General features: G+C 50.3%; 1 protein-coding gene and 1 long non-coding RNA gene across 4 annotated transcripts; one reads left to right on the top strand and one right to left on the bottom strand.

The window, feature by feature from the left end:
- Window positions 1-1,429: 1,429 nt before the first annotated feature.
- On the bottom strand, window positions 1,430-8,619 carry LOC134480861 (uncharacterized). Of its 2 annotated transcripts, none has more exons than XR_015631306.1 (3): window positions 8,503-8,619; window positions 2,560-2,721; window positions 1,430-1,740 (listed from the first exon to the last, which is right to left on the bottom strand). It is a non-coding gene; the product is annotated as an uncharacterized LOC134480861 (long non-coding RNA). The 2 variants fall into 2 exon arrangements; XR_015631305.1 differs by lacking the exon at window positions 8,503-8,619 and adding an exon at window positions 6,727-6,949.
- Window positions 8,620-9,868: 1,249 nt separating this feature from the next.
- Cdk5rap3 (CDK5 regulatory subunit associated protein 3) lies at window positions 9,869-19,023 on the top strand. 2 transcript variants are annotated; one of them, NM_024488.2, is made up of 14 exons: window positions 9,869-9,971; window positions 10,158-10,203; window positions 12,673-12,804; window positions 12,994-13,094; window positions 13,430-13,478; window positions 14,044-14,222; window positions 14,431-14,567; window positions 14,771-14,915; window positions 15,278-15,385; window positions 15,737-15,815; window positions 16,474-16,562; window positions 17,923-18,128; window positions 18,438-18,609; window positions 18,704-19,023. In NM_024488.2, the coding sequence occupies exons 1-14, from the start codon at window positions 9,966-9,968 to the stop codon at window positions 18,767-18,769; spliced, it is 1,515 nt and encodes a 504-aa protein (NP_077814.2). In that variant the 5' UTR covers window positions 9,869-9,965; the 3' UTR covers window positions 18,770-19,023. The 2 variants fall into 2 exon arrangements, with proteins under 2 accessions (NP_077814.2, XP_087430725.1); XM_087574599.1 differs by having other exon boundaries at window positions 9,941-9,971; window positions 12,591-12,804.
- Window positions 19,024-20,933: the final 1,910 nt, after the last annotated feature.

Here is a 20,933-nt window from a genome sequence, read left to right as displayed (position 1 = left end):
TAGTGCAAGGCCCACACGATTGTCTTAGTAAGGCATCCACAGCTTTCTAGGTGGATCACTTTAAGAATTCCCAGGCTATCATCTTCCCAGAAGACAATAGAAGCTAAAAACCTGCAGTTCAGACTTTGGGAAGACAGTAGGATCAGGTGAGGTGCACTTTGGCCTGTGGGTAGTCTGCCCCAGTCTGCTCACCAGTTCCCATCGCTGTAGGAAAGGGTCTTGTCCTCTATGACAGGTCTGCCTTCCTCCTACCTCTGTGGTGTTTGAAGCATGGGGGAGGTACAGACCCTACTCTTCTGGCTCTACAGTGAAGATGGAACCCCTCATGAGAACTGCAGTGTCAGGCCTGCCTGTGCCGACCTCTGCTGAAGGGCAGGCAGGTGCAGGCTCTTCCTTCTGGAAAGATCGGACTCTGAGAAGCCAGGCCCACCTTGTGGCCTTCAGGACACTTATTCTAGAAGGTGGACATCACTACTCTCTTTCACTGCTATGTAAAACTCAGCACTGTTAAAGTACATCTCTGAAAACTAGGTTCAAGTATAATGTGCCCTACACAGCCAACACTGTGTGCTTTTAGAAATGTGTCCTTCCTGAGGTAAGTTCACCAAGGGAGAGCTGAAGACCTGGGCAGCAATGAACACCCATTAGATATCAAATCTAGCCTCGTCAGACATTTTCCTGAGCTCTGTCCAGGCAACAGAAATTGGTTCTAGGGATATTTTATAAGAGAAAGAAGAGGGGAACTGTGTTACCCCTCTTTTCCTAGGTAACTGGAGCTTCTGAGAGAGTGCAGGGCCTGGCACACATGACCAACAGAGAAAGGCGGAAGAGACCGGATCTTGAGGTTACTTAGCTTGGCCCATGTCACAAGCACAGAGAACAAAGATCAATTTCTGATGGGCCACACCTAGGGCAGCTGGGAGGCAGGGCAGGGATAGCATCTGCTGCCTTCTGGTCTGAGGTGGGCAGTGGAGTTACAATGTGGGCAACAGGTTCCTTTCTCCTATGGCGATGCAGGAGGCTTGGGTGCTCTTCCAGATGACCTCCACTTCCCAAATGGGAATTTGTGTCCTCTCAACACCTCACAGGTAGATTCTGTTATATATTATATATATAATACATATATATATATTCCCAGTATATATATATATATATATATATATATATATATATCCTCAATAACTTTTTTTTTCATACTAGAGATTGAGCTTAGGACTTCTACCACTGAGCAATGTCCCCAGTATTGTTCTCTTGGTTGTTGATTTTGTTGTTTTGTATTTTATTTTTTTTATTTTTTTTTTTTTTTTGGTTCTTTTTTTTTCGGAGCTGGGGACTGAACCCAGGGCCTTGCGCTTCCTAGGTAAGCGCTCTACCACTGAGCTAAATCCCCAGCCCCTTGTATTTTATTTTTTGAAGCCAGAGTACTTACTTTGTGACTAATTGTCATAACCCTCAAGATGAAGCCGAAGCTGCAATGGCCACTGGTTTAGGTGTTAAACCTTCATGGAGTCCATGTCTGATCTGTGCCAGACAACCGGTCTGCCCCATTCTCCAGTCACTGTGGTGTCTAGTCTCTTAGTGGCACTCCGGTAATACGTTCTCTCGTGCTTGGCATGGGACCCGTGTTTGTTGCAGTTTGACTCTTGAAAGTGGTGGGCCTCAGAGCCATAGCAACTGCACAACGGTGGGTGCGGCTTTTACAAATTCTTCCCAAGAGTTGCTCATCCCATCTTCCTTCTGCTGCCGAGGTCATAAAGGTTAAAAGAGAAAGCAGGTACTCCAGCTGTCTGTCTTTTTCTTTCTTTTGTTTATTTTAAGACGGGCTCTCACTAAATTGAACAGGCTGATTGTAACTCTCTTAGTAGCCCGGGTGGGACTTGAACTCGAGACTTGAACTCATTTCAGTCTCGAGTTGCCAGGATTACAAGCTTGTGCCACATAAGCCTGACTCCCACTTACATGTTGCCCAATTGTTACTCCTAGTATCTATCATCTATGGCGGTCACAATGAGGTCACCCCAAACTTATCTTGCATGTCCCATCATAAATAGATTCCCCTATAGATATGGAAGGTCAGAAGTCCAAAACCAGTTCCAGAGGGCCACATCAAGGACTTGGCAGGATCATGATCTTCCCAGTGAGCTCTGCTCCCAGCACCCACCAGCTTTAGTGACACTCAGCTAGCCTGGCCTGTGACTACTCTGACTCATATTGCCTCCTTCACTCAACAGAGTCTCACTATGTAGTTGAAGCTGGCCTAGACATCCCCCTGCCTCGTGCTAGGGTTATGGGCTTGTGCCACTCTGCCCATCATGCCACCCTTTCTGGCTCAGCTCCCTCTGCACACTGAGAACACTCAGCACAGCCCTTAGGACTCGCCCCAGTGAGCCCCAATTATCTCCTTATCTCAAGGTCGTCAGTGTAAACACATCAGCAAAGATGTCTCTTTCCAAATAACATCACTATTGCATGCTCCAGGGGGTGGATGTAGATATCTTTGGATTCACTTCTCGGTGTGCCCCATCTTTCATTCTGCAGGCTAACTTTGCATTTTCCAACCTGTGGCAGACACTGTGCCTTGAGGTCCTCCACCAAGGAGAGATTTGCTGACAAGCCTGGGAATGTGGCTAGCAGCTGGCAACCAGTTAAGACTCCTTTGGGATCTCCTAGGCCACAGGAAGCATCAGTTCAGAGGCCATGTTCTTCTGGGAACATTTGTGTCTATAAGGGAAAAAATTAGTTATTTCATCCCCACAAAGGGCGCTCTGAGGGATAACTCACCCCTGAGCTCCCCCCTCCCCCCCCCCCCCCCCCCCCGCCTCCACCTGCAGCCCAGTTGCTTTGTCAGACTGGCAGTCCCTACCACAGTGCCTAGAGGCACACACATAGTCCTAGTATTCAGAAGGCTGAGGAAATACTGTTGAGTGTTTGAAGCTAGTTAAGTGTGGTCTACATGACAAGATCCTGTCTCAAACAAACAAACAAAACAACAACAAAACCCACAAGATCCAGCCAGTAACGGTAGTGAATGCCTGTAATTCAAATGCTTGGGAAGTAGGAGATCAGGACTTCAAGAATCACCTCAGGGCCAGCACTGTTGGTTACACTCTCAATCACCACACTTAGAAGGCAGAGGCAGGTGGATCTTTATATAGCAAAACCTTGTCCCAAAAGGGGGGGGGGGGGAATCACACTCAAAGTCTAGAGAGATGACTCAGAGGTTAAGAACACTGGATGCTCTCCTAAAGGAGCCAGGTTTGGTCCCCCACACCCGCAAGCAGCTTACAATGAATTGTAACTCCACATCCAGAGGGTCAGACACCCTCTTCTAGCCTCTGAGGACACTGTATGCGTTCGAGACCAGCCTAGTCTATAGAGTGAGTTCCAGGACAGTCAGGGCTACACAGAGAAACCCTGTCTTGAAAAATCAAAACCAAACCAAACCAAACCAAAAACAAAAAAATCTAAACTAAACCAACCAATCAAGCAAACAAAACAGATGTACAAGTGTACAAGGTTTGAGATCAGCCCAGGTAGACTACTTGAGACCATGTTTCAAAAGGGAAAGAAAGAAAGAAAGAAAGAAAGAAAGAAAGAAAGAAAGAAAGAAAGAAAGAAAGAAAGAAAGAAGGAAAACGATCCCAGGAAACACTCTTGCACTCCTGAAAAAGGCCACTTGCTTCTGGAGTACAGTCTGTGTCACAGACATGGCTGTTTTCCAAGACCATAGAAGTGAATAGTATCTTTGTGTCTCTTGTATTTGAGTTCCCTGGTGTGCTATATTGATGACTGTCCCAACATTCTTGTCCACCTCAAACCCCAGAATACAACCCTGTTTGAAAATTGTCTTTCTCAGATGTATTTAGTTAAGATGCAGTCACACTGATAAGCCCTGAATCCAAAGCCTTGGGTCCTTGTGGGAAAATAGACACAGAGGCACACGAAAGGTCTACCACACAGGCTAAGGAGGGCATCAAGGCCAGGGGCAAGGCCCACAGGCCACTGCCAGAGGCAAGGGAGGCACAGGACAGCTTGTCTCCCACGAACCAGATGGACTGATACCATGATTTCCAGCATCTGTCGTAATCTGCTGTATTACCACTTAAAAAAACAATACACCTGGTTTCTTGTAAGGTTGGACGTCTCACATAGGTATTTACTGGACATTTGGGCTTCATGTGCGTAGAAGTGATCCTTAATGTAGAAAGTCTGCACTTGTATTCGTGGGCAGGGGGTGGTTGTGGAGGAGGAGGTGGTGGAAGAGGAGGAGGAGGAAGAGGAGGAAGAGGAGGAAGAGGAGGTGAAGAGGAGGCGAAGAGGAGGAGGTAGTGGTGGAAGAGGAAGAGGAGGAGGAAGAGGAAGAGGAAGAAGAGGAGGAAAAGAAGGAAGAGGAGGAGAGGAAACCCATTTACAGATTGTTCGATCTTTTGGACTTTCTACAGTCCTTGGGACCTGCTGTTTACTGGGTGGAGTCTCGTGTTCACAGGATTCAATTTCAGCCCAACTGTTGGCCTGAGGCTCCTCTTCATGACCTATCTTTACAACCTTTTCCAACATCATTTCCCTCTGTTTCTCTGGGTGATAGTTCAGATTTCTACTCCCCTTGTGCTCTGAGCATGCTCCACAGTTGGTCCGTCTGGGATTACTTAAGCCCCTTTGATAAATGGACACAGCCCAAGGGTGGATTCCTAAATTATAGAGTGTGGCAGGCCCATCACACAGAACACTGTATTTTTTCCAGGGCTAGAACTGTGTCTTGTGTTGAAGGCCTCAGCAGTGGTCCTTGGCAGATGTGGGCTGCGTGAGAACGGAGGCTGATGGTCAGGTGGCTTAGTGACTTTTCTTCCTCTCAGCAGACTATATTCACTCCCCTGTCACAATGAAGGTGCAGAAATAAACACAGTGTTGTAGTTGAGAGGAGGTAGACAGGGCCAAGTTCATGAGGCCACTCAGGCATGGAAGGCACAGTCAACCAAGACATTCAGGGTACAGTAGAAGCCCTAAGGACAACTCAGCTGACTGACTCTGTGTGGCCCTTGTGAACCCATGCTAACCTGGGAAACTAACCATCCCCAATTTCTTCCCAATTCCCCACTCTCTGACTCCTAAGAGGCTCATGAGGCAGTTGGCTCTGTATCCTGACCTACCAAGGGGAGGGAAAGGGAGCTGGGGACCTTGAAGTCCTTTCCCCTAGAACATGAATCACAACCGCCATTAAAACCTCTGTGTAAACAGCACACCCTTGTTCATCCTTCCTTCTTCTCTGAGCAACTATCACTGCCTGGCAGGCTATGGAGGTGAACAAGTCTGAAACCTTCCCACCGGTGCTCATAGGTCAGCTGAGGGCTAAACTGAAAACAGTAACAACGTAACAACGTGAAGATAACACCCCAGACAGCAAGATGCCCAGATTTAGGGCTACTAAGTTTCCAGGGCTTCCAAGAAGATTCATTCATTCATTCATTCATTCATTCATTCATTTATATTTCTCTCTCTCTCCCCTCTCTCTTTTTTTTCTTTTTTCTTTTTTTTTTTTTTCCGGAGCTGGGGACTGAACCCAGGGCCTTGCGCTTCCTAGGCAAGCGCTCTACCACTGAGCTAAATCCCCAACCCCTCTCCCCACTCTCTTTCTTCCTCTCTTTCCTTTCTCCTCTCTCTCCCACTTTCTCTTTCTTTTTCTCTCTTTTCTTCCCTCTCTTTCCCTCTCTCTTCCCCATCATTCACACTTACACACACACTCACACTCAGTCACACACACACACACACACACACACACACACACACACACACCAGTTTGCAGACCATAAATGTCATTTGGATGTCAAAAGTAAAGCCTTGGGGTTGGGGATTTAGCTCAGTGGTAGAGCGCTTGCCTAAGAAGCGCAAGGCCCTGGGTTCGGTCCCCAGCTCCGAAAAAAAGAACCAAAAAAAAAAAAAAAAAAAAAAAAAGTAAAGCCTCATTTTACAGATATTTTTTTTTCAAGATAAGCCGTGGGCACTGGTCCAAAACCTGGTGTGGTGAGGAAGAACCTTGTAAGTCAGAAGGGATTTCAAGGTGACAGCACCAAGCCTGACGAAGCAACCAGGGAGAAAGTGAAAATCACTCTGAAGGCAAATGGAGGGCACAGAGATGGTCACTGCAGCTAAACCAGCAGGGCAGGCGAAGGATGGGCACCGGTGTGTCACACGGAGAGCAAGAGTGGACGCTAAGGAGATTTGACATGACCTGGGTTTGAATCCCAGCCTCCCCAGGACCAGGTGTGTTGACGGTGGACGAGTAATCATCTAAGCTTTGGCTCCCTCACCTTTAACTTAGCTACTAATGGACTCCGCCCTGTCCGTGAGTTGTTTTATGGATCAAATTAGATACAGCTTATAAAACCATCGGTTCTACACTGGCAGGTGGTTATCACTTAATAAACAAGCTAACAGTAACAGAGGGCAGGGCACCTGCTCTGTGGGGGCTCTGTCCTTCCACATTGCAAAGCCTGGCTGGCCCTTCTCACCATCCCCTCTTCTAGATGAGCAGAGACTTTAGAGATACATGAGCAGAAACTTCCTGTAGCCTCTCCTCGCTGAGAGTTCCACGAGCAAAGTCCTCCCTCCACCAACCTCCCAAAGCTGGCAGAGTTAATGACTTGGACAACCTGGCCCTAAGTCTACCCTTAGGCCTCGAGTGCCTCGTGACCTTGGAAACATTCAGGAGGCCACCAAAATGCCACCTGCCTGTGTTCTCTGGGCCAGTCTCCCCCCGGGTCAGTGGTTGGGCAGAACTGTTATCAGAGATCCTCGAGTTCTTCATGAGTCATCGTGGGTGCTGTGGGTGGGGGTGAAGAGCTGGTGGTCTCTGTTTCCCAGACTCCTGACTCACGAGGGCTGGGTCTGCCGGGCCCGCACAGACCCTGCTGTGCTCCGCTGTCTGTTCAAGGAGGAGAGATACCCTTGGAGGGTGTGGTAGCACCAGACCTCTTGGGATGTCCCAGGGAACTTGCAGCACATTATTGGAACCCAGTGTTTGTTTAATCATAGGGGAGTTCGAGCCATTCCATTTGCTTGAGTCAGCACCCTGAGATGGGAGCCAGGTTCCCAGGAGAGCCCTGAAGAGGCCCTCAGTTCCTCCCTGTGGACTGTTTCCAGGGATGCCTGTGTATTTTATTTTTTTTGGGGGGGGGTTCTTTTTTTCGGAGCTGGGGACCGAACCCAGGGCCTTGCGCTTCCTAGGTAAGCGCTCTACCACTGAGCTAAATCCCCAGCCCCGCCTGTGTATTTTATAATAATAATGACTACATATAATATTTTATATATACGTATAGCTCACAAACTATGAGATTACGTATCTGCAATATGTTGTCAACTCTATAATGTTCTGAACATTTAACATTTTTATTATTTTTATTTTATGTGTATGAATGTTTTGCCTGTGTGTATGTGTGTTAGATTCCCGCTGGATCTAGAGTTACAGATCCAGTTACAGCTGCGAGTGGCCATGTAGATGCTTGGGTACTGAGACCTGAACCCAGGGCTTCTGCGAGAGCAGCCAGTGCTCTTAACTTCTGAGCCATCTCTCCAGCCCCCTAATTCTTTTCTTTTCTTTCTGTTTCTGAGACTGGATTGATGTATCCTAGGATAGCCTCAAAATCACTATGTGTTCCCAGATGACCTTGAATATCTGAGCCTCCTGCCTCTATCTTCCACATGCTGGGATTACCAATCTGCCACCACACCTATGTGGTGCTAGGGACAGAACTCAGGGGTTCACTCACACAGGCAAGCACTGGAACCCAGGGGTTCACTCACACAGGCAAGCACTGGAACCCAGGGGTTCATGCACACAGGCAAGCACTGGAACCCAGGGGTTCACTCACACAGGCAAGCACTGGAACCCAGGGGTTCACACACACAGGCAAGCACTCTACCAACTGAGCTCCATCCTTACTTGAGCTCTGTACCTTTCTGTGTTTATTTATTTAAGCCCCTAAATAGAAACACCCTGAGATAGGATGGCGTTATCTCCACCTTGAAAGAACCATGGCTATTGGAGAAGTGTGGAAACCGTCCAAAATCTCACAGGGCCAGAATCTAGGTCTTCCCACTATAGCAGCACACCAGGCAGTCCAAAATCTACCAAGCCCTGGGTATTGTGTTGCGTTGGAAGGTAAATGAAGAAGGAAGACAGCATTTAGAAATGCCATACCGGGGCTGGGGATTTAGCTCAGTGGTAGAGCGCTTACCTAGGAAGCGCAAGGCCCTGGGTTCGGTCCCCAGCTCCGAAAAAAAAGAACCAAAAAAAAAAAAAAAAGAAATGCCATACCCAGACCTGCAGGGTCCCTGGGATTTCTTATGGCTTTCTCTCACCCTCTTCCTTCAGCCTTTCCACATCTCGTTCAAATCTGAAGGCCTCCCTTGAACGGAGTTGCCACTGTCCCAGGACAACTCAGTGTGTGACTTTCCAAGCTGTCCTTCTTTCCAGCCTGTCTGCAATCTAAATACAGACCCAAGTACCTTCTATACACTTTCCATTTGACGGTTTCCCAGCATTGCCAACTCCACAAGTTCAAAGCCCCTCTTCTCCAGCACATGGTCCACATCCAGTGTCGCTGTCTCAGGCGAGGGCACTCCCACTCAACACTTAAGTGGCGTGCACGTGTGTGTGTGTGTGTGTGTGTGTGTGTGTGTGTGTGTGTTTTGTTTTTGGAGACAGGGTTTCTCTGTGTAGGTCTGGCTTTGCTGGAACTAGCTTTAGACCAGGCTGAATTTGAACTCAGAGGTTTAACTGCCTCTGCCTCCAGTGCTGGGATTAAAGGTGTGCGCCACCACTGCCTAGCTTGAGTGTCATCTTTGAGGCCTCCTCAGGCATTTGGCCAATCCATTACCAACCCCTGTCCATTTTCCTCCTAAATGTCTTTCAACTTCTGCTTATCTTCTCCCTACAGCTTCTGACTAGAGGCCCCAACCTCTGCCTTACAGGCTCCTAATTGCTCTGTCCCCAGTCTTATCACCCGTTAACTGGTTCTTCTAACCAATATATGTATGTCCTTCCTTGTACCGAACCCTTCACTGGTTCCTCGATGTCTGCAGGGGTGAAGTCCAAGCTCTTTAATGAGGCCCTCTTTGTTATGATTCTTATATTTTTACAGCCTTCTCCCCGGTCACTGCCTTAAACATTTAACTGCATAGAGGTGGACCTGAGATCAGTCATAGGCCAGAGACCTGCGGCATAGTGTCCTCTTGAAATCTGTCGTAAACAAGGAACCTTGCATTTCACTTTAAGTTGGACCGTGTATATTTTGCCAGTCTCCCTGTCCTGTCCCTGAACCACTTGTGGCCTTAAAGTTTGTTCAGTCTCTTCCATCAGGAACACCCTTTCCAGGCATCGTCCTTCCCTCTGCAACTTTTCCTCTAATAATCAATGCGAGTGTTACTTCCCTCTCCCTTCCCTTTCCCGGTCGTCCAATGGGAGGACAAAATGTGTCAAGAGCCTCAAGAGACCCACAACGTTCTATATGTGGTAAAGGGAGAAAAAGGTGGGAAGAAAGTATTGTTTTAACTACTTTCAAACGCCATCTGGAGGGCACTAGGACCTGTCTGCGGACGAGTTCGTTCTCTAACAGAGGAATCCGCGCTTGACAGCGGAGAAAGCAGACTACACCGGCTCTTGGGCGCCCTCTACTGCCATCGCGCAAGCGCAACACCTCTTCCTGGAAATCACCTAGCCCGTACCCGCCTCTCATCTCCCATTGGCTACTCCCTATTCTCCCGCCCTCCGGTGCTCAGCCAATCAGAACCTCTTGGTGGGCGGGGCTTTCGGCAGAGGGGCGGGGCGTAGGCTTGGATTGGCTCCGCTGAAGACGGCGACGTGGCTGAAGGAGGCCGGTTTGTTTCTGAATTGAGGCTCAGGCACGCCGGCTCAGGATTGGTGCTGGGCCGGGCCGGGGTCTTTGGCCGGAAGCGGAAGTGGAAAAAGGATGCAGGTGTGGGGACCAGGGCTGGAGAAACTGGGTCTGTTATGGGACTCCTGTCCTGCCTCTTGATGCCCTCCCGTCCTCAGTCGGGCGCTCTGCCCCTGAAGGGTGGCGGTTGGGTTCGTGGAATGAGCGCGCGCGAGGCACATCGCCTGCCTGCGTTCACGCCTCCCTCCCGGTTGTATTTCCCACCAGGACCATCAGCACGTGCCCATCGACATCCAGACCAGCAAGCTGCTCGGTAGGAGAGGGCGCCCCCGCGCGTTCGGCTGTCGGGGGAGGTCTGCTAGTTGCCCCCTGTCACTAGCAGCCAGGAGCTGTCAAAGTTCTGGTTGAGATGCCTTAGTCTAGCGACCTGTTTGCTCTGCAAGGAAGGAAGCATGGAAAGTCTGTACTGGCTCCGTATTTTCTACTTTTTTTTTTTTTTTGGTTCTTTTTTTCGGAGCTGGGGACCGAACCCAGGGTCTTGCGCTACCTAGGCAAGCGCTCTACCACTGAGCTAAATCCCCAACCCCCGTATTTTCTACTTTTAACATTTATAACGTAGTATCAAAACGTATTCAGGAACACAGGACGAGTGGATAGTGTTAAAGATGGACAATTACCAAATGGCTGATCCGTTTGGAACTTGTCTGTTTGGTTCTGTCTTCATGCTTTTTGCATTATTTTGGGTGGGTAAACCCTTCCCACTTATTTAATAAATTTCTATCTCTCTTTGGATTTAGGGAGAAAAGGGCCTTCAAACTCAGATACAGACCTTTTATGCCAGCCATGGTAGCTCATGCTGGTAACCATAATACTTGGGAGACAACTGAGGCAGGAGGATTGGGCAGTTCTCAAGACAGCCTGGTTTACATAGCAAGTTCCAAGCTATGTATTTGCTAACAATGAACACTTACCCCGAATTCATCCCCCAAAAAGCCTTTAGTCCTAGCACTCAGGAGGCAGAGCCAGCCTGGTCTCCATAGCAAGCTCCAGGGCAGCCAGAACTACATGGAGAGACCCTGACAGAGAGACAAGAAGACCCTTTAGTGGCCAGGTTGTCTCTGCATCTGGTTTACATCCCTTAATCTGTCACTTCTGGACATGTGCACAGCCCCTGGCACTCGAAATGTTTACAGATTCGCCAGTCCACTGTTAATCACATCCTTGAGAGGGTGTTTGCGGACCTTAGCCCCTTGTAGGAATTCTGACGTGGGCTGTCTTCCTTTCTGACCACTTGAGAGGAACTCATCAGAGACAATTTCTGACACTATAGTTGTTTGAGATAAGTTGACCAGTTGACAGACTTGTTAACAAGGCCACCTTTGAAATTGAGAGGGGGCGTTCGGTCCTTTGACGGGCACTGTCTTAGCCTCCCAAGTGCAAGGCACCCAGTGTGTGGACACCCGCTGTGTTTACCCTAGTGTGGGAGCTTGTCCTCAAGTCCTCAGAGGAACCAGTGGGACAGCATGCACTGAGCATTTGTTCCACACCCCCTGCCACTTTTATACTTGTCCCTTTCAAAACGAAATCCCTGAGGTTCATTGAGTCACTGTGGTACATGAGGCACGGTGCATAGCACATCATCCTATGTGTGGGGAAACGGAAGCACAGAGAGATAGAAACTGAAAGCCAGCAAGATGGCTGCACAGTAGGTAAATGTTCTTACCGTCAAACCTGATGACCTGAGTTCTGGATCAGGACCCCGTGATGGAAGGAGAGAACTGGCTCTCGGAAGTTGTCGTCTGATCTCCACTTGTGAGCCGTGGCACATGGGTACACACACGCATATGTGCACACTGAATAACTAAACAATATAATTAAGTTTTTAATTAAAAATGTCTTTAAGAACTTGATAATTAGACCCCAGGACCATCTAACCATAAAACCTTGGTTTCTCTCCTTAGGAAATGATCATAGCTGTTAGCCCTCAAAACACATAAGCTACAGTGTAGTCATGTGGCAGAGTGGTTCTTCAGAGTTAAAAACAGACCAGTGACTAGGCCGGGCAGTGTAGTGTACTCCTTTAACCCAGCACTGGGGAGGCAGAGGCTTTCCGTGAGATTGAGGGCAACCTGATCTATATAGTGAGTTCCAGGAGGACAGCCAGGGCTACACAGAGAAACCCTGTCTCAAAAAAAAAAAAAAAAAAAAAAAAAAAAAAAAAAAAAAAACAAAAAAAACTAACAGGCCAGCCTTTGGGGCGAGGTAGTGTTACGTTAGGGGCTTTACAGTTGTTCGTTCATCCGGTACTTGGCATAACCACCTTGTGTTTTCCATTGTCGTGGTTAATCCCAGCCCCGAGGAAATGGAAGTTGAGCAGCACCTCTGTCAACAAGAAAGATATAATTACACAAGAAGCGAAAATATTATGGAGAATTTAGAATGGTCAAAAGTGGCACTTTCATGTCAGGACCAATTTAAAGTTTTTCTTTATCCCCGTGTTAAGGCGGTTGCTCTGTAAAACTCATACCGGGGATAAAGTTGGGGCGCCAGAGACTGTTTAGCCCAAGCATCTCTCTGAGTCTGTCTGTCTCTTCATCTCTTCCCATCCCCTTCTCTCTCTCTCTCTCTCTCTCTCTCTCTCTCTCTCTCTCTCTTTCTCTGATACCTCAGCCAATACAAAGACTTTTGTTCAATATCCAGTAGGCCGACACTTGAACTGATGAATTCCCAGTGGGGAGTTAGTGGTATGGCGGACCATGGTGACCTGCTGGTTCTCATGCAGATTGGCTGGTGGACAGAAGACACTGCAACTTAAAATGGCAAAGCCTGGTGCTGACCATCCGGGAAAAGATCAACACCGCCATCCAGGACATGCCAGAGAGCCAAGAGATTGCCCAGCTGCTCTCTGGTTCCTGTGAGTGATTTGGAGCCCCCTCCTTCCGGGAGACATTCCCTTGTTGAACCTCCAGGGCGGACCCCAGAGCGAGAGTTTTTTTTTCTGGGTCAGAGATGCTGGCGGCAGAGCACAGGGGTCAGCCACTCGTAGCAGTCAGAGGAGGAGAGGAAGGCGGTGGGATTCTGAGAGCCCCTTTTTGCTTTCTAGACATCCACTACTTCCACTGCCTAAGAATAGTGGACCTTCTTAAAGGTACCGAGGCTTCCACCAAAAATATTTTTGGCCGCTACTCTTCACAGCGGATGAAGGTGAGTATGGCCAAGGACTGGTAACATGCAGGTGGGGACATCCATGGCCTCTCTAGTCTCACTGGTGAACAGGTCAAGATGCCTGATCTTTCTTTGTCCCTAAAATTATACCAAGGTGGACCTGTCCTCTGGGCTTCCATGTCCTGACCTTTGGGGATCGCTGTTGGGTATCACAGTCTCATAATCACGTGGGTGGTCCAGCCAAGATTAAAGCTGGAGGAAGGCGAGGAGTTTGTGTTCAGTATGCTAGGATGCCTGGGGCAGCCTTCTCTGCAGGGATTGGCTGGGAGGGAGCCGTGGATGATCCTCTGGCTGATTTCCTCTCTTCTTCTCAGGATTGGCAGGAGATCATAAGCCTGTATGAGAAGGACAACACCTATTTAGGTAAAGTCACCCTAAAGGGGCTAAGCATCCGTGGGGGAGCCCGCTGCTGTGGTTCTGAAACAAGAGCTCGTGGGGAGCTTGGAAGGAAGTGGGGTGTGCCGCAGATGTTGCCTGATTGTAGGTGTGGAACACAGTTCTGCAAGTGCTACACAAGAGGGAGAATCAGGCAGGAAAAGCGAGCCTTCGTGTGCCCTTCTGAGCAGGCATCTGGCCTGTCTCTCTCTCTCTCAGGGAGGTAGTGTGTACTGCCCCACTCTCTCCAAATGTGTGGGTCATCCTGGAGGCAATGCTGGGAGCCTGAGAGGAAGCAGCTAATGGGCTGATTGTGGTTGGATCGTGACTCTGAATAGTAAATATTGTGACGTGAACATATCCCGAGCACTCTGGGTTTTGTTCTGTGCATCCACACAATAAACACTGTAGGCCCTGTCTGGCAGCTAAGGATTGAAGCAGAGAGGGGACACAACTTCTCTCAGGCCCCACAGCTTGGAATGGTGAGGCTAGGGCATCTGTGTGTGCCTTAGGGCAAGGGTGTCCTACAGTAAATCTCCTGGGCCCTCCTTAGTGGAACTCTCTAGCCTCCTGGTTCGGAATGTCAACTATGAGATCCCCTCTCTGAAGAAGCAGATTGCCAAGTGCCAGCAACTGCAGCAAGACTACAGCCGCAAGGAGGAGGAGGGCCAGGCTGGGGCTGCTGAGATGCGAGAGCAGTTCTACCACTCCTGCAAACAGTACGGCATCACGGTGAGCGGGCGCCTCATCGCGCGGGACGGTCTCTAGAACTGGCTCTCTTCCAGGGACTCCGCTGCCGCTGGCGGGCTTCTTTCTCAGTTGGACTGTGCCAGGCCTGGGTCTGCCTCACTTTTCTGTAGTCGATGGATGTTTTGCTTGACTTGATAGTTCCCATCTCCCACCATGCGTAACCAAACCCTTCCCTTGTCTCTCAATCTAGGGAGACAATGTCCGACGAGAGCTTCTGGCCCTGGTGAAGGACCTGCCAAGTCAGCTGGCTGAGATAGGAGCGGGAGCTCAGTCCCTGGGGGAAGCCATCGACCTGTACCAGGCCTGTGTGGAGTTTGTATGTGACAGGTAAGGAGAACTATGGCCCCTGAGTAAGGGGGGCTTTCTGTGGTTCCTCTGGGTCCTCTCCACATGCGTTGTTCCCACGCGGCATGCCGCCTGTGTCGATACACTCTGACCAGTGGAGATGTGCTCCTTGGACCATGTGCTTAGTGGAGCCTGTGCTGGCTTCCCAAGCGGCCGTGGAAGGCTCAGCCAATGCCCTCTTGAAGCCCCACAGAGCAGGTGCTGCCCATGCTGCGGTACGTTCAGAAGAAGGGAAACTCCACGGTGTATGAGTGGAGGACAGGGACAGAGCCCTCTGTGGTAGAGCGGCCACAACTGGAGGACCCTCCCGAGCAGGTGCAAGAAGACGAGGTAAGACGGGGCCGTTGAGGGGCTTTGGGAACTGTTTCTATCCTCACAGAGCCCAAACCCTGACCTGACTTCCCACAGCGGAGAGTGAGGGAAGCCGTGCAAGCGAGACTCGGGTCGGAAGACCTGAAGGCCCTTTATTTTCCTGGCTTTCTTGAGACCAGAGTGCAGACAAATGGTAGACACCTCAGTCCACTGGCTCCTGTTGACCTGGGGAGTCCTTCTGTGAAGCACTCCTTTCTTGTGGGAGCTTGGAGGTCTGTGCCGTCGACTGCATGACTGCATAGCGCTGAGACCTAAGAAAGGCAAACTCCCTTCCTTTCTCTGCCTGCCTTGTTTGTACTAACATATTTTTTGCTTTCTAGATCGACTGGGGCGACTTTGGCCTGGAGGCTGTTTCTGACTCTGGAAACATCATCTCTGCTGAGACCCCTGGGATAGACTGGGGTATCTCCCTGGAGTCAGAGTCCAAGGTTAGACCTTTCTTTCTGAGTGGTGCTGCCTCAGCCATAGAAAGACATCTGTGTGAGGGACAGTTCACAGTTGTAAGGCCAGGTGCATCCCGAGGGAAGCAGAACCACAGAGGTGAGGCGTCAGCATAGGCTCTTTTCTGCCGGGACTTGGGATGTATGAATGAGGCACCTCACCAGTCAGGAGGGAGGACGGTATCACCAAAGCCACTACCGTGCTTACCACTGCATCAGAGCTGTAGACCCTGCCCCCCTGGATGTGCAGTAATTGAACCCTTCAGGGGCCCTAGTCTGCTCTGGCTCCCTGTGCTGGGGAGACGTTCCCAACCTCACTGAGCCTTTGCTGTTCTTCAGGATGCTGGGGCTGACAAGATAGACTGGGGTGACAATGCTGTTGCTTCGGAGATCACCGTGCTGGAGACAGGAACGGAGGGTAGGTGTCCCGTCCCCTACAGCCCTGGAGAATGGAGAAGCCGGAGTTCAAGGTCACCTTAGCTACAGTGAATTTGAACAACATGTGAGATCCTATTTCAAAAAGTTAAAGTGTATCTTGTTTAGGGTGTGAATGGAGGGGATGGAGAGGAGGTGGCTAAATAATGTCTGGAAACTCTTGGCTCCCTTTCTTTTTAACTTGAGACAGTATCACTATAGCTCTGGCTAGCCTGAACCTCTCTGTGTAGACCAGGCTGGCCTCAAACCCAGTCCCAGTGTTGGGATTAAAGGCCTATCCACCAATTCCCATATGTTTTAGAGACTGAATGTGGGCCAGTCATTTTGGTAGATTGTTTAGGATCAGTTTGGCTCCAGGTTTGACATGGACCTCCACCCTCTCTCAAGCCTTCTGAGAGGCTGTAGCAGCCACTTGTGTCACTAGAGGGCAGTGCAGGATGACATTTTACCTCCCTTGCTACCAGCTGCCTCTGGTTCTGCCTGGGTGTTTACAGGCCAGACCTGAATAGGACTGAGAGACATGAACAGAGAGAAAGGGCAACTTCCCCTTGGGTAGGGCTGAGAACAGTCTGTCCGTCTGTCCATAGTACTCCCCAGGCTTCTCAGACCCATCGTCATGACTCTGCCTCTCTTTCTGACAGCTCCAGAGGGTGTTGCTAGGGGCTCAGACGCTCTGACTCTCCTTGAATACCCTGAGACTCGGAATCAGTTCATCGATGAGCTCATGGAGGTACTGCCTTCTGGAAGATGTGATGTCTCTTGTAATCCCTTCCTGCTGATGTGAAGGGCACTGACTAATTTCAGTGCCCCGGAACAGAGTTTTTCAAGTTAGGATTCCTTCCCCCACCCCCACCCTACCCCATCCCCATGTTCTCATAGTTATGAGACATCTCCAAAGTCCTGGCACCATCTTGGGCAGTAGAGATGGAGCAGTGACTCAGACGTTCAGAGGTCTTGCCTCAGTGGGGCTTATATTCCAGCAGGAAGGGCAGGCAAGAAAGCGAGCCCGACATCACATGGTAACCGGGTGCCACAGATCATCAGGGCACAAGGCTGGCGTGTAGCGCAGTTGGGAGGGTCTGCCTAGCATTCAGGAAGCCCTGGCCCTGATTCCCAGTGCTGTACACGAGTAACTGGAAGGTCAAAACTCAAAGGTCAGCCTTAGCCACATGGCGGCCAGCCTCCTGAAAATCCTGTGCCCATCAGGTCTCCTACAGTTTCCCCTTGAAGAGATATCTTGTAGCCATGAGGGGAGAGAGGGGGACAAAAGATGCCCAGGGTTCATGATATAGTAAGATTTCTTTTTTCCTTTTTAAGACTTTTACTTATTTGTGTGTGCACATATGCACATGTGTACTGAGCACACAGATAGAGATCAAATTGGGACAACTGTAGATGTCATTCTTGTGGCTTCTTGCCTTTTACCATGTGGGTTTTGAGGATCAAACCTAAGTTCTCAGGCTTGGCGTCAGGCCTTTTAACCAGCCCAACGTGAACTTACTCATGAGGACTGCATCTTAGAGATGTGGCTACTACTTGTGTTCTTTCTAGACTTTTCTTTTTTTTTTTTTTTTTTTTTTTTTTTTTTTTAGACTTTTTTTTTTTTTTTTTTTTTTTTTGGTTCTTTTTTTCGGAGCTGGGGACCAAACCCAGGGCCTTGCGCTTCCTAGGTAAGCGCTCTACCACTGAGCTAAATCCCCAGCCCCAGCTAAATCCCCAGCCCCTAGACTTTTCTTAATCCAGAGCTCTCAACCACTCTCATTCCTCCCTTGGAGAGAAAATTAGTCCCTGCCCTAGGAATTTTAGTGTGTCCCCATAGGCCGGGGGAAAGGAGAGAGCTGGGGCTAAGTAAGCACCGATCAGCATGGGAACTAGAGGACCAGCAGGGCGGCTGCCTGCTCCGTGCTGTAGGTGTCTGTGCCAGAGGTGCTCACGGGGAGGCGCCCGTGCTGCAGGCGCAGGGTCTCCAGCAGCGGAGGTAGGCACGGGAGACTTCCCTTCTCCTCTGGAGCCTAGCCTAGCTCTTCATGTGGGGAGCTCGGCTTCTGAGTTCCTCTCATGGTTTGAACCAACTCCATTTCCCTCCTCAGCTTGAGATCTTCTTGTCTCAGAGAGCAGTAGAGATGAGTGAGGAGGCTGACATCCTGTCCGTGAGCCAGTTCCAGCTGGCTCCTGCCATCCTTCAGGGCCAGACCAAGGAGAAGATGCTCAGCCTGGTGTCCACACTGCAGCATCTGATTGGCCAGCTCACCAGTCTCCGGATGCAGCACCTGTTTATGATTCTGGCCTCACCGAGGTCGGCTTTTCCTGATCCTGCATTTCTCTGTCTTGAGTGGAGCTCTCCCCTTTCTTCTCCCTGTTCCGGGATTCCTCCTTCCTGTGTACATGGGCTTTCTCCTGGGAATAGCACAGGATAGGGTCGATTAATGTCTGTAGACAAAAACCTGCTTCCTAGGTAGGTAGGAATCTGGCATGGCTTATATTCCCTACCAGAAAAAGGACTGAAGCCCATGAGGGGAGGGGAGGCCAGAGAGGGAATTAGTTTCCCGAGCCTCGTCTGGTCCAGCAGTCACGCGCAGACAGCCTCACAGCATACTCCGCACAGGTATGTGGACCGGGTGACAGAGCTCCTCCAGCAGAAGCTGAAGCAGTCCCAGCTGTTGGCTCTGAAGAAGGACCTGATGGTGGAGAAGCAGCAGGAGGCGCTTCAGGAGCAGGCAGCGCTGGAGCCCAAGCTGGACCTGCTGCTGGAGAAGACCAGAGAGCTGCAGAAGCTGGTGAGACTTGCCAGGAGCCTGCCCGTCCATTCCACAGAACGAGGCCCTGTGCCTGCCTGTCCGCTCCCTGCCCACTCCGCTCTCTTTCTCTCAGATTGAAGCTGACATCTCCAAGAGATACAACGGCCGTCCTGTGAACCTGATGGGGACCTCTGTGTGACGTGCTCCCTCTGTGTCCTCCACCCAGCTTCCTGGTGGGGGGTGGGACAGCCCAGGCTGGTATTGCTGGACCTCACCAGCAAGAAGCCAGCAGACCTGGAGGCAGAGCCACAAGGAAGGGCCACCTGAGTGGTGGCACCAGCATTCATTGTGACCTCTGCAAGAAGTCTGAGTGGCTCTGTGGCTCTCAGCCTAAGGCACAGTTGCTTCTTCTGGTTATCAAGGAAGGCTTAATAAAAAAAGGAAGTGACTCTCTTCATTGTTGGTGGTTACTTGACCACCTTGTTGAGCCTGCCTGAAGTTGAGCTAGGCACATGTTCTGGATTCTTAGGAGGCCTTGAGCAATTGTAGAGCCCCAGGTTAGAGGCTTGTCCTCCTTGCTTTGATCGTACCAGACCCCATAGGCATTTATAAATGGTTCAGCAGGTGGGGCTGGCCAGTGCAGCCTTGCCCCCTCCTATAACCTGGCTCATGCTACCCCACCCCAGCCAACAGCCCAGGGAGAGCAGTCAGCCAGTGCTCTTGTACCCTGCAGAGTTGTATTTTTCCTCTCAATCACAGCTTACCGTCCAGTCAGAGGGGAGATGTGGTTTGGGGAGGCAGGGTCTGATAAACAAGGTGGAGACAGGAGTTATCACCTTTACTAGCTGCCTGTCCACTTCCTGCCCATAACTGCCTGCTCTGGGATTGGGTAGAACCCACCCTAGGATAGCACCCCTCTCGCAAGCCACCTACCCATCCCTATTTCCCAGGAAGGATAGGGGCTGGGGGTGGCCAGCAATTCGATTTTAATTTCATAGCAGAGCAGTTGATTCATGGCTCTTTGTCGCCAGCGTTGACTCCCGTAATGACTTTCCATCAAAATGAAAAGTGGAGTGACACCACTCATTATTCCTGCTGCTTGTTATCTCAGTTCTGGGGAGGGCCACCCCTCCCCACTGCCTCTCAGCCGTCCAGGACAGTGAGTGATGGCCCCTATTAATCACCGACCCCGCGGACTCCGGCGGACACACGCTATCCAAAGGAGAGAGAGATAAGGCCACATGAACTGCTCAGAGACACTCCTATCGATTAATGTCAGCCCACCGCTTCCCCCCAGTCTCTGCCTGGTCACCTCCTTTTGGAGGAATCAAGTAAGAGGCCTAAGAGCTTAGAGAAGATACCGGTGTCAGAAGACCGTCCTAAAGCTAGCAGGACCTTGGGGTGTGTGGCTGGGCTGTATTCTGTCTGCAGTCACCCTGAGGCCTGGGCAGCTGTCTGCTCCTCTTGGTTCCAAACCTTCCTGAAGTTTGAGCATATCCAGCCACTTCCCTCCCCAACCCTTGGTCATCTTCTCCAAGTGTTGCCTGACTAGCCTTATGCATCAGCTATCAGCTCCCCGAGGCCTGCTACCCTTGCCCAGTCTCATGCCCCTGCCTAGTCACCAGCTGTTACAGACTACTGCATACAAGGCCCAGGCTGTGGGGAGAAGCCCAGAGGATCATGTGATCCTGCCAGGCTGGATTTGGCCTTAGAGGCTCCTGTTCCTTCCAGATATGAACACCTGACCTCCCACCAGGGGGCAAATGGTATTTTCTGAGATTCTAGATCTCCAGGAAGGGAAGCAGTTTAGGTCAAAGGGCCTTTCAGCAGATGAGAACACTGTGGCAAGCAGAGGCAAACAGGCTGGGCCTGTTTCATAAGCTCTCCCTGACGTCTAGGCTGAGGTAGACCGTTTCCTTCAGGCCCCTTTACTGATCGTACTGTGGTGGTTCTTCAAACCCTTCTGCTTGCTTTTCCTGTGGCTCTACCACCTTGTGGGCCGCCCCTCTGGGCCTCACCAGAGACACTGAAGCCCACCTGGTGTGGGCTATGAGAGCAGTTCCAACTGATTCTGGGGTCAGCTCCTGAACCCCTTTAACTTCATGCTGGAACATTTTGGTCCCTGTTCCTCTCCCCTCAGTGCCACAGCGATGACCTAAGGGTTAATGAGCTAAACAGCACTGTGCTTTCAGTGTCTGCTTAACACCAGGGCACCGCAAAGGGCTCTTCTTTCTGGCCTGACCGGTCTTCTTGGAAGGGAGGAACAAGGGCTCCTTGCAGAATTGAAGACCAGGTTCCCAGCAGCCAGCTGTCAACGTTGTAAAAAGCCATTCGGGGAAAGAGAGAGGCCACAGGCCAAGTTA

This window comes from Rattus norvegicus, chromosome 10 (genome assembly GCF_021556685.1).
Source record: "Rattus norvegicus strain SHRSP/BbbUtx chromosome 10, alternate assembly SHRSP_T2T, whole genome shotgun sequence".
Taxonomy (NCBI): Eukaryota; Metazoa; Chordata; class Mammalia; order Rodentia; family Muridae; genus Rattus; species Rattus norvegicus.
Note: the sequence above shows the minus strand (reverse complement) of the source record. Positions and strands in the feature narration are given on the sequence as shown.

Bases quoted from the DNA above. Each gene is read 5' to 3' on its own strand.
- Cdk5rap3 (NM_024488.2), top strand. The intron at 12,805-12,993 runs GTGAGTGATTTG...TTTGCTTTCTAG, and splicing joins CCAGCTGCTCTCTGGTTCCT to ACATCCACTACTTCCACTGC. The intron at 13,479-14,043 runs GTAAAGTCACCC...GGCCCTCCTTAG, and splicing joins GAAGGACAACACCTATTTAG to TGGAACTCTCTAGCCTCCTG.